The sequence below is a fragment of the Diabrotica undecimpunctata genome, unplaced genomic scaffold, assembly GCF_040954645.1.
Source record: "Diabrotica undecimpunctata isolate CICGRU unplaced genomic scaffold, icDiaUnde3 ctg00000595.1, whole genome shotgun sequence".
NCBI lineage: Eukaryota > Metazoa > Arthropoda > Insecta > Coleoptera > Chrysomelidae > Diabrotica > Diabrotica undecimpunctata.
Window position 1 is genome coordinate 327,906 of NW_027311903.1, and position 13,976 is coordinate 341,881.

A 13,976-nucleotide genomic window follows, 5' to 3' on the forward strand; every position below is an offset into this window, starting at 1 on the left:
AATACAGCCATGTCCTCAGTTTTAGAAGGCAAATATTTATCACTCCCCTAGAAAATCTCTTTATCCCCGATTCTTTTAATATATCACATGATAACACCCTGTATCGTCTGTACCGTTCCATAGATGGATATAACTGCTCAAATTGTAAAACTATTGGTCACAAAGAAGCAGAATGTCCTCACAGAACTGATCTCACCCCATTAAACCCTTCCCTAGCACCTATCCTATCTAGAACACCAGTTCAGGAATCTAATGAGCAAACAAATGTAACAATGGAAACCGACTCTATTCTAGTAACACTTATAACCAACACTACCCAAAACCCTTCTCCCAATACATCATCAGACTCAAACAATTTAACCAAAAATTTAGCAGAGGAAACATCTTTACCTTCTATAAACATTGCCAGTAAAACCAATTAAGGTAAAAGACAAATATCGTCCTCTCCAGACATTATCGAAAACAATTCTCAAACTAACACAGAACTTTTTGTGCCTCCTACTCTAAACAAACCCAAGAAAAAATCCAAAAAATCAGATAAAACTTCTCGCGATGAACTCACTCTTTCTCTTTAATCAATAAAAGAAAAAATAGAGAACAGATCACCCGAATTTATTCTAAATTATAATGAGATTTGCGATTTCCTAGAAAACACACTACATTCCCAACATCCCGAAATAATCTCCAAAAATTATTCCAATGAACCTACTGAACTAATCGATATTCTTAACTTCATCCATTGTTATATCTCCAATTCAAAACTAAAAAACAACATTACCCGTTTAAAGAAGAAACTAAACCCCAATAAAACATCTTCAATTGAAGAGTCCGATGAACCGCCATCCCATTGGGAAATCTAATGCCAGCTTCTTTTATTGTACAGTGGAACCTTAATGGGTTTTACACCCATATTGAACAATTAAAACTTTTAATAAATAAACTATCTCCTAAAATACTTTGTCTTCAAGAGACCCGTTTTAAAAATACTAATATAAATCTCCGAAATTACCAATGTTTTCTAAAAAATAGAAACGCACACCAAGCCAGTGGCGGAGTAGCTATTTTCACTAGAACAGATATACAAGCTAAACCAATTGCATTACGTACTAGTCTTGAAGCTGTAGCTGTAACAGTTACTTACCAAAAACATATTAACATTTGCAATATTTATCTGCCTCATCCCAACGATCTCAATTTACAAGAATTTAGAAATCTTATAGATCAAATTCCAAACCCAAAAATAATTTTAGGTGATATGAATTGCCATCATCCGGCATGGGGAAGTCATAAAACTGACAAATTCGGTAATTTATTAAATCATTTCATTGATTCCTCAGACTTAATACTACTTAATAATGGAAAATCGACCAGATTTAACTCTTCCAACGGCTCATTTTCCGCCATAGATTTGACATTATGTAGCCAATCATTGTCAACTTATCTGTTATGGAATACTTTCGAATCACTACACGACAGTGATCATTTCCCCATTCACTTAATAAATCTCAATCTCCTAAATTCCCAATATATCAATCTTGGAAAATAAAGAATGCAAACAGGAACTCCTATCAGATCGACATCCAAATGAAAATTGAAAATTTCCAATTAAGCAGTGACATAAACTCTGATATTAGATCCTTAAATAATATCATAACAGAAGCTGCCTTAACTAATATCGGTAAAACTAAACTCTGTAATAGACAACCAGTGCCTTGATGGACCAGCGAAATCGTACTAGCTCCATCTATAACCAAACGTGCGTTTAATAAACTTAAAAAGCATAATACGGAAGAAAATTTACTTAGTTTTCAAAAACTTAGGGCAAGATCGAGATATCTCATAAAAAAAGTAAAAGAAATACATGGAAAATTATGTTTCTTCTATAAATTCATCGACCCCTTCAGCTGTCATTTGGTCTAAAATTCGTAAACTCAAAGGTTCCAACTCTTTTAGACAAATAAACTCGTTAACTCATGGTCAAACACTAATTATATAATAATAGTCTCCCGTTTTATACCGCTTCGCGGCTTTGGGAGTATAGCAGGATAGTCTGCTATATCTAGGGCCTACGGTATACAAGGAAGGTAACATGGCCAGTGCTACGCTTCAACCGCCTATTATTACCCCTGGTTTTACCCAAGGTACTCATTTTTATTCAGGCTGAGTCGACCTGGGGCCTATAGACATTTTTAAAAATGTCTTGTTGTTCTTGCCGGCGGTAGGATTCGAACTCCGAACCACCGGCTTGCGGGGCAAGCATCCTACCGCTTGCGCTACGCAGGCCCTCAAACACTAATTACTTGTCACAAAGCTATTGCAGAAACATTTGCTGATATATATCAAAAAAATTCTAGCAATAATGATATACCTCAGGAAATGTTAACGCACAAGGAAACTATAGAATCCTCTATTATCACCATAAACGATACCAATGATCCTTTAAATATCGCTATAACTCTTCAAGAATTAGAATTTGCTATTTCTGATTTAAAAAACGCCTCTGGCTGGACCAGATGACATACCACCAATATTTATAAAAAACTTTCCATTTACAGCTAAACTAGTTTTACTAGATTTATTTAATACTTGTTTTCTAAAACATAAATTTCCTGATCTTTGGTCCCAGGCTGTAATAATTCCCATCATCAAGCCCAACAAATCTAAAGAAGAAACCCACTTCTTACCGCCCCATCTCGCTTACCTGTAGTATGTGTAAAATCTTAAAATTTTAAACCTTCGTCTAGTATGGCACCTGGAAAATAATAATCTCCTTTCCCCTTATCAAAGTGGCTTTCGAAGAAGTAGATCGACGTCAGATAACCATGTTACTTCTCAAACCTCAATTAAAGAAGCTTTTGCAAACAACCAAAAACTGATTGCTATTTTTTTTGACATGAGCCAAGCTTTTGAGAGAACTTGGAGACACTGCATTTTGAAAAATCTAAGCGATAACGGGATTCAAGGTAACATACTTTTTGTAAACAATTTTTTAAATAATCGATCAATAGAAATTAGAATAAATGGCCTTAAAAGCTCAACAAGAACATTAGATAATGGAATCCCTCAAGGTTCCATCATAAGTCCAACATTATTCTTAATAGCTATTAATAGTGTTATTCATGAAATTAGAGCACCAATTAAAGCCAGTCTTTATGCTAACGACATCGTCGTTTATACTAAATCAAACAATATAAAATCGGCAACTAAAATTTTGCAAAATTTTTTAACTCGGATTGAAAATTGGACGTTAAAAACTGGGTTTAACTTCTCTACAGAAAAAACACATTACATAATTTTTAATAAAAACAGATCTCGGTATTCAACTTACCTAACTTTAAATAATTTAGCATGAAAACAATCAGAAGAAGTTAATTTTCTAGGTTTAACTTTTACCAGAACCTTAAATTGGAACTTGCATATCAATAATCTACAACATTCCTGCCAATCTAGCTTAAATATGCTCAAAATTATGTCTAATAAAGTTTGGGGCGCAGATACTAAAATATTAATAAACTTATATAAATCACTCATTAGGAGTAAACTAGATTACGGTTGCATTTGTTATAACTCTGCAAGCAAAACTACCTTAAAAAGGCTTAACGGTAAAGGCTTAACGGTATTCAATTTACAGCTTTGAGATTAGCACTAGTCCTACTAGTAGTTTACAAGTTCTAGCTAAAGAGCCACCTCTAAACATAAGGCGACAACAATTATCAATAAACTATATTGCCCAAATTTCAATTCAAAAACAACATCCTCTTTTCTCTTAAATTTTCCACTCTGGCATCCTCTCTTTTAAAAAGACAACAAACTATATTCCTATAATAGAAAGAATAAAAGTCACAAATTTTAACATGGATCAACTTAGTCTATTGCTATATACAAATACAATTTCTCCTCCATGGACAACCCGCCTACTTACCATTGACCTAACACTAAGAAAATATCCCAAATCATATACAAACTTCTCGATAATTAAACATCTTTTTGCAGAAATCATATCAAATTACCCCAACTATTTACAAATCTTTAACGACGCCTCTAAAACCCAAGATGGACATGCTGCTGCTTACTATTCTGATGAAGAAAACAATATGAAGTGCGTCATCATTACAGATTCACTTAATGCGTTATTGAAATTAAAGCAAATTTATACAACAAATCTTATTATACAAGTAATAAAAAATGAATTAGAAACACTTCATTCCATGGGAAAGGACATAGCTTTCATTTGGGTACCATCGCATACTGGAATCTGGGGAAATGAAAAAGCAGATCAACTAGCAACTACAAGCCGTATCAACTTAGAAGATACTACAAAAATGACAAAATATCCTTATTGTGACATGAAACATCTGATTAAAGATCATTGCAGTAACATTTGGCAAAATTACTGGGAAAATTCAGTAACCAAATTAAACCCAATATGCCCAAAGGTGAACAGCTGCTCTTTGAATAACCCCACAAGTAGACGAGATCAAGTAATTATAAACCGTTTAAGAATTGGTCATACTGCTGTCACACATAAATTTTTAATCACTAAAGATCCACCGCGAATTTGCAATAACTGCTATACTTCATTGACAGTGAAACACGACCTCAAGTCCATCTTGACAGATAATAATTTAAATGTATTAAGCTATTTAAAAGATATGAAATTGTATAATACTATTTAATGTACATAATCGTATTAAAACTATTGTGTTTGTCATCCCACTAATAACCCTGCGTGATTGATGTGGTATAAGTGTTTAAAAAAAAAAGTTCCATAATTTGCAAAATTTTTGATTTTTCAATTAAAACCTTTTTTAAAAATATAAGTTTAAGTGTTCCCAACATTTCTATATATATATATATATAATATATATATATATATATATATATATATATATATATATATATATATATATATATATATATATATATATATATATATATATCAATCTTGGAAAAAACTGGAACTCCTATCAGATCGACATCCAAATGAAAATTGAAAATTTCCAATTAAGCAGTGACATAAACAGAAGCTGCCTTAACTAATATCGGTAAAACTAAACTCTGTAATAGACAACCAGTGCCTTGATGGACCAGCGAAATCGTACTAGCTCCATCTATAACAAAACGAGCGTTTAATAAACTTAAAAAGCATAATACGGAAGAAAATTTACTTAGTTTTCAAAAACTTAGAGCAAGATCGAGATATCTCATAAAAAAAGTAAAAGAAATACATGGAAAATTATGTTTCTTCTATAACTTCATCGACCCCTTCAGCTGTCATTTGGTCTAAAATTCGTAAACTCAAAGGTTCCAACTCTTTTAGACAAATAAACTCGTTAACTCATGGTCAAACACTAATTACTTGTCACAAAGCTATTGCAGAAACATTTGCTGATATGTATCAAAAAAATTCTAGCAATAATGATATACCTCAGGAAATGTTAACGCACAAGGAAACTATAGAATCCTCTATTATCACCATAAACGATACCAATGATCCTTTAAACATCGCTATAACTCTTCAAGAATTAGAATTTGCTATTTCTGATTTAAAAAACGCCTCGGCTGGACCAGATGACATACCACCAATATTTATAAAAAACTTTCCATTTACAGCTAAACTAGTTTTACTAGATTTATTTAATACTTGTTTTCTAAAACATAAATTTCCTGATCTTTGGTCCCAGGCTGTAATAATTCCCATCATCAAGCCCAACAAACCTAAAGAAGAAGCCCACTTCTTACCGCCCCATCTCGCTTACCTGTAGTATGTGTAAAATCTTAAAATTTTAAACCTTCGTCTAGTATGGCACCTGGAAAATAATAATCTCCTTTCCCCTTATCAAAGTGGCTTTCGAAGAAGTAGATCGACGTCAGATAACCATGTTACTTCTCAAACCTCAATTAATGAAGCTTTTGCAAACAACCAAAAACTGATTGCTATTTTTTTTGACATAAGCCAAGCTTTTGAGAGAACTTGGAGACACTGCATTTTGAAAAATCTAAGCGATAACGGGATTCAAGGTAACATACTAGCATTTGTAAACAATTTTTTAAATAATCGATCAATAGAAATTAGAATAAATGGCCTTAAAAGCTCAACAAGAACATTAGATAATGGAATCCCTCAAGGTTCCATCATAAGTCCAACATTATTCTTAATAGCTATTAATAGTGTTATTCATGAAATTAGAGCACCAATTAAAGCCAGTCTTTATGCTAACGACATCGTCGTTTATACTAAATCAAACAATATAAAATCGGCAACTAAAATTTTACAAAATTTTTTAACTCGGATTGAAAATTGGACGTTAAAAACTGGGTTTAACTTTTTATACACATTTATATATAAAAGCTTCAAATACTTTAACGATCTCCATAACATGTATGACATATATCTCTTGTACCTTATATTTGTTATATTCTCTGTACCTCTACCATAATACAGCCTCTGGATAACACAAAATTGTTCTTACTGTTTCTGTTAATAGAACTATGTATGTACTACCAAAGTTAAAACAAATGTCAATTAATTTTTTACTTATTTTCATATACACCCAGATTAAATTCAGTTTCTGCTATCCTTCATATTTAGCTAACTCAAAAATTTAGCTTTTTTAAATCTAACTATAAATTCTTTTTACTTGATATAATTATTTACGAACAAATAAGTGAAAAGTTTTTTGCTTGAAAGTAACCAACCTATTATAAAACTTCCAACATTTAGCTCTTTAGAGTGATATATGGTTTGAAAGTTCATTTAGCTCTTTGTATTAGTAAAATAAGATTTCTTTCATGTCCAAAAAGTTACATTTGCAAATCTGACATTGAAAAAGGGGGAATAAAATGCAGAAGTTAATTTTTTTCTTTATTTGTCCAAGTTTAATTTACAGATCACAAATAATGCAATGCAAGTAAGCCCATTAGTTATTAAAAATACATTGATACTCCAATATTAATATAGAAAAGAAACAAAACATATCAAAATTATTTAAGTAATGGAGTCCAAGCAGACTATTTCTTCTTTTGTGCCTTTTCTGCAGCTTTTGTGACTTTGCCGGCGCTGGGATCTTTGAAGGCAACGCTCTTGATGACTCCTACTGCAACTGTTTGCTTCATGTCACGGACAGCAAAACGTCCAAGGGGTGGGAATTCTTGGAATAATTCTACACACATGGGCTTCGTAGGTACCAAGTTGACAATGGCGGCATCACCAGATTTGATGGCTTTGGGATTTTCTTCAGTGGTTTTACCAGAACGACGGTCAACCTTTTCTTTGATTTCAGCGAATTTGCAGGCAATGTGGGCTGTGTGACAATCGAGCACAGGGGTGTATCCATTTGAGATTTTACCAGGGTGGTTGAGTACAATGACTTGGGCAGTGAAGTCTGAAGCTCCTCTGGGTGGGTTGTTCTTGGTGTCTCCAGCTACATAACCACGACGCAATTCTTTAACAGAGACGTTCTTGACGTTGAAACCAACGTTGTCACCAGGTACTGCTTCCTGGAGTGCTTCATGATGCATTTCAACAGATTTTACTTCAGTCGTCAAATTGGCTGGAGCGAAAACTACAACCATACCAGGTTTCAATACACCAGTTTCAACACGGCCTACAGGTACTGTTCCAATACCACCAATTTTGTAGACATCCTAAAACAACACATTGAAATTAGACATCTTTAAAGAAACAAAAAATTTAAAAAATGAAAAATACAACATCAGAAAAGATTAAGCCTTATGATAAAATCAAGTTTTCATTCTAGTTTGGTCATCATGAAATATATGAAAAAAGAAACAGTTAATTCATACTTACAATTACACTATGTAAATTTTGGGTAAAATCTTTTATTATATGAATAGAAAAAAAACATTAAAACAAGTGAACGGATATAAAATTTGTATCAATGAATTCTGCTTCACTTACTGATGATTGTACAATAATTTAATTGTCTAGAAAACATTTTTATGTAATTTCAATTTAAAATGTCTTATTTTTAAAAGCCAGTGAAATAATAACAAATGAAACTAACGAACACCATTTAATATACTCAAACAGTTTAATTCTAACCGATGTTGCATTAGTTATTCAAAATATGTTTCAGGAAATTAACAGATGTTCAAATTAATATTTTAAAATTTTAAGTGTTTAGCAGGTTTAGATTTGGTTACATTAGGTTTGATTAAAACTTTCATTAGGTTAAGTTTAGTCAATATAAATTAAATTTTTCAAATCAAATTGTTAGGTCTTTTAAAAGTTAAAAAAGTAGCAACAGTATACAATGTACATAAAATTTTACTTTTTGTACATATCAGCCATATTATTGTAAAACACTAAAAATCTTGATTATCTACATTAAAAAAGTTATATGATTCAAGACAATTACATATTTTTAGCTTTTCACAACAATTTTTTTGAATATTGATACTTATTACTATTACTTATTACTATTGAATACTTTTTTTGATTTTTGGACACTTACTAGTTTACAGCAAAGAAAACATTAAAATTTGAACTTTACTTTTAACAAAACTCACAAAAAATTAGGCATTTTTGAGGTATCGCTCTTAATAATTACCAAAATAATATTTTAAATACCTGGAGTGGAAGACGGAGGGGCTTCTCAGTTGGACGAGATGGGGGTAGGATAGCATCCAAAGCCTCAATCAAGCACTTTCCTTCAGCTTTACCTTCTTTACGTTTAATATTCCATCCCTTGAACCATGGCATCCTGTCAGATCCTTCTAACATGTTGTCCCCATGCCATCCTGAGATTGGCACAAACGCAACTGCAGCTGGGTTATAACCAATCTTTTTGATGTACGAGGCTACTTCTTTCTTGATTTCCTCAAAACGTGATTCACTGTATGCTGGTTCAGTGGAGTCCATTTTGTTGACACCAACAATAAGTTGTTTTACACCAAGGGTTAATGCAAGAAGAGCATGTTCACGTGTTTGTCCATTCTTTGAAATACCTGCTTCGAATTCACCGGTACCAGCTGCAACAATAAGTACAGCACAGTCAGCTTGTGATGTACCAGTGATCATGTTCTTAATGAAATCTCTGTGTCCAGGAGCATCAATGATGGTTACATAGTATTTAGCTGTTTCGAATTTCCACAGAGCAATATCAATTGTAATACCACGTTCTCTCTCGGCCTTAAGTTTGTCAAGTACCCAGGCATATTTGAATGAACCTTTACCCATTTCTTGGGCTTCCTTTTCGAACTTTTCAATGGTACGTTTATCAATACCACCACATTTGTAAATTAAATGTCCAGTAGTAGTAGATTTACCAGAATCTACGTGTCCAATGACGACGATGTTAATGTGAATCTTTTCTTTACCCATTTTGATCTATAACAAAAACAGTAGTGTAAAAAATGTGAAATACTAAATTTAAAATATACATATAAACTAAAATGATTAAGACTGTTCATGGAACATAGAACAATATGAAGACCACGTTCAGGTTAACCTGAAAATTTTGCACAATATATTTGTAGCAGCAGCACAGCAGGTGCTGTGGATATAAAAAAAACTGAATATTATGAAGAATACATGTAGAGCATGATGTGACACAAAGAACAATCTACTCTTCTACAAGAGTAGAATGAAATGAATTATCGGAATATGTGATGTGGATGAGTTATTACAAAAGATAGATTAACCGGCATTTGGAAAAATAGAAATAAGAGTAAAACAGCAAAAACAATATGGCATTAGATGTAAAATAGTTGAGAAACAAAGTTGGCAAATATAAAAAAAACTACAGGCCAATCACCCTTGTTATAATTAAAAACCAAATTTTTAAACATCACCAAAATTATTCTACAAATAATTTAAATAATTTTCACTAAAAAACTGGCTGAGTAAAACAATAAAGCCGACAACAGGTGGATATCCTGCACATGTATGACCTGAAGAACATGATCATCTCATGTAGATCCTATCTTTATGATAAATGTAATATTATAACCGACAAATTATCCTAAATTTTATAAAAGAATTAATATTTGTAAAGAAAATCTAATAATAAATTCAATTTAAACCAATTAAACCATATTTATGGCCGCCATTACCAAAGTACAATGTACACGTGGTGAGTAAAGGTTTTTGCTAAATTTCTCGAAAAATACATATAATTAGAATATAAATAATATATAAAAGCTTGTACTTACTGTTTGGAAATAAAGTAAATGCAAGTCTTCGAAATTAAACTTAGAATAACAGGAACACTACTTGGGATGTAACAACAGGCACGAGGTCCACACCGTACGACGAGCAAACTAAAAAAGAAGATAATCTCAACATGCGCTCTGTCTTCACTTTTCATTCCTTCTGGGGGTTGGAAGTTTGACATCACTTCCTTTTTACTAGCGGCATCTACCGATAAGTTTAAAATTTCGCGCCATTATACGAATAATTAGGATGAAAAGGATCCAAATAAGGATAAATTAATTGTTTAGGACATTATCAAGATGGTAATGATGGTATTTGAAATTTTGCAATAATATCGATAGATGAACTGAGCAAGAAAGAGAGCACCTCATGAACTACGCAACACCTAAAACAGAAGACAAAAGTTAATGGTTTCAGATGCTAGGAGAAATATTTTATTTATAAAAGGTAATATTTAATCTAGATGTATAGATGTAAGATATATATATTATGAGTAAATTCAGGCAATTTATACAATACAGTATTTTTAAAAGCTAATAAAATATATGCAAAATGTCACAAAATTTAGAATGATAATTATATTTGACTTTCATTAAAGTATTCCAACTCGATATAATTGTTTGAGGTCATATATTTCTATCGAATATTTAGCTGCACAACTAGTTTTAGTTGGTCGGAACTGTTTGGAAGTGAAATATTCGTTATCTGGGTGCACTATTATTCCATATAACGGATCTTTTAATTTTAGATGAGTTATATGACCGTCGTAGGTATTAAAAAGTATTGTGTTTAAAAATGACATTATCACTATAATAAATAGCTAATAAATAAACATAAATTGAAATTACATCAAAATAGAATCTATTGTAACATCACGTCCTCTCTCAGAATATATACCTTTCTGCGCTTTTGTAGGATTACCTTTAAAATAATTGATAAATATTATATGAATATAATTAGAGGAATACAAATTAATCATTTACTTAATTCCGACATTATGCAATATTACGCAGTTTAATAATTCATTTAGGTCTTGTCAATTTTATAAATAAATAGAATTTCTGGAAACAAAGATTAATTTTGTTTTTTATTTATAATATAGATATGATGAATATCCTTATTCGATAAAATGGATAATGGATAATAATAGATATTGAATAATTTCGTTTAAAAATTACTGACATATTGCGCAATACCATACATTATTCATAAAAATACCTACATGATGCACAAAAATCAGTTTTACTTTTTAAATAATAACACGGATGAGAAACACTATTACCATTAGTATTATTATTGTTTTCGTGTTAATGTACTCTCAAATTTAAAATAAGTAGTGCGTCTAGGGTTAAGATTTGCACTGTTGTCTCCATGCTATCCGGTCTTGTGTTAGATTTCGTGCACTTTCCCATGTCAATCCTTTCTTCTCAACTTCTTTTCTGATTTCGTCTACCCACCTAACTCTTGGTCTTCCTCGTTTGTTTTTCCCTTGCATTCTCGTTTCAAACACTCGTTTTGCTAATCTTTCATTCGACATTCTACACACGTGCCCGAACCATCTTAGTTGCCCCTCTACTATTTTTTCGTTTATTGGTTCTAGTTTTAGGTTTTGTCTGATTGTTTCGTTTCGTATTTTGTCTACACCTAACGGTAGAAAGTCTTAGGACTAAGTAAGTAAGTGCGTCTAGGAGTTTAGCATGTTTTAAAAATATAAATGTCTAACGATTTATTTTTAGTTCACTAGACCATAGAAGATATAAAAAAGATTTTTTAGCGGCAAACAAATTTGTCGTTAAATTGTTAAATTTAATATAAAGTGACTTTCGTCTTTAAGGCAAACGCAGAATATCTACAAATCGAGATGTTCAATATACCTACTTACAATAAAATTCCACGATAATTCCCATGGTACTCTGGTAGTAGGACCAAATTAGAACTACATTTAAAAGAAAACCAAATCACAAGATAGACAGGCATGTAAGGATTAAATGAAAATATGTTTTCAAAATAGAATGAATGTGATATGAAAAGAAGGAAACCAATAATGTATTAAGTTGACCATAATACATAAATGAATTTTTAGGATTTACTTGCATCAACCCTACAAAGGTTTCAGATTGGACAGTAAAAAGAACAGATCAAATTATCGCTTAAAAGGCAAAAACAATTTATAAGTGTAAAATATGTACCAATACTTAAAATTTGTAAAAGTGAGGAATAAGTTTAAGTGACGTTTCATAAAAATCTTCTATAATGCTGTGAGAATTCTTGCTTAAAAAAACATTTATTCGTAGTGTGGGCTTTCACGATAGTTGTTTTGTAAAGATACATGCGTCTCAGATTTATAGGCTGCACTCTGGAATTACTTCTTTGCGTTTTGTTTACAACAGTGGTAGACATTATCGAAGGCGATGAGGCAACAGTCGTAACTAGTAGTGACATCTTCAAAAAAACTTCCAAGCAGGTTTTTTAGTCTCAATTAAAATTTTTTCTAATCCACGACCCTTCGTACACTGCTCCCTTATTTGAGGGCCTATAAATAGACCCTCTTTTATTTTAGCTTTACTGATTGTAGTAATTTGTTCTTCGGGTACAATGATTGACTTTATCTACTTTAAAGACTACTCATGATTGACTACTTTATCCATCTCCTTAATAAAATTTTTCATTTATCCTAGTCAAAGTGATGTTAATGACCAGTGGCGAACCCGGAATATATTGATTAAAATTTAAAAATCAAAATAAAATAAATCTACTTTACAAAATGTAATAAAATGGAAATTGTAGAAAGACGTTTTTTTGAATAAAATCTAGTATGTTCTTAATAACGAAAATAAGGAAGTCTGGGTTAAAAAAATCCATTTTATTTTAAATTGATCTTATATTAAATAATTATAAACAGTAACATAATATTTAATATTTGGTGAAAGCCTCATTATTGTCAATACAGAATTGCAATCTTTTGTTCATAGATAGCAACAATCTCCTCATGCTATATTCAACAAGCTTCTCCCATGACCTGTTGAATTGCTTCCCATAGTTCAATTCTGTTTCGTGGCTTAAGGTTTCTTTCATTTAATATTTTTGTCCGCCTACACATTTTCGATGGGGTTAAGTCTAGACTCTGGAAAGGCCACGGAAGAACATTAACATGAGTTTCTTTCAACCATTCACGAACAATTCTACTAGTATGCACCTATGTAGTATGGAAAATTGTCATGTTGGAAGATGGAGTTGTTATTGGTTAATCTCTGGATCACTGATGGCAACATTATGTTCTCAAGAATATGTTTTCTATGAACCTATGATTTCTCGGAGCATAAACTATTCGACAACTATTATATGATTGAAACACTTTTTCACAAGAAAATCCAACGTTACACCAACAATTGTCTTCACGGTTTATGAATTCACTACAAATCGCAATTCGTCTTCCCTTGTGATCCACAGCCAAAAAAAAAGTTTCCTTGCAGCTGTACAAATTATCAATTCACTTGCTTTAATCCCTCTACGTGCAGTGCGAATGCTGCCCGGAAACGCTGTCTCTTCGTTAGCTCTTCGAGCTGTGGCAAAAGGATCTCTCAGATAATCTATTAACACCTCATCTTGTTGCTCTGTGGAGATCGTCTGCACCCTTGAACCGCTTAACCGTACTATAAAGTGAAAATGATCCCATCGTTGTTTGATTTTCCATATATACATATGGCTCACGTTTAAATCTGCAGTAACTTGCCTTAGTGAGCAATCTTCTTCGAGTTTGACAATTGCTCTGGTTTTTTCGCGCCTTATTCAAATGCAT

General features: G+C 32.1%; 1 protein-coding gene across 1 annotated transcript; it reads right to left on the reverse strand.

Moving 5' to 3' along the window:
- Positions 1 to 6,852: 6,852 nt before the first annotated feature.
- On the reverse strand, positions 6,853 to 10,328 carry LOC140431220 (elongation factor 1-alpha-like). The gene is made up of 3 exons (XM_072519152.1): positions 10,177 to 10,328; positions 8,594 to 9,352; positions 6,853 to 7,647 (listed from the first exon to the last, which is right to left on the reverse strand). Exons 2-3 carry the CDS (start codon positions 9,344 to 9,346, stop codon positions 7,012 to 7,014), a joined length of 1,389 nt encoding a protein of 462 aa, XP_072375253.1. The 5' UTR covers positions 9,347 to 9,352; positions 10,177 to 10,328; the 3' UTR covers positions 6,853 to 7,011.
- Positions 10,329 to 13,976: the final 3,648 nt, after the last annotated feature.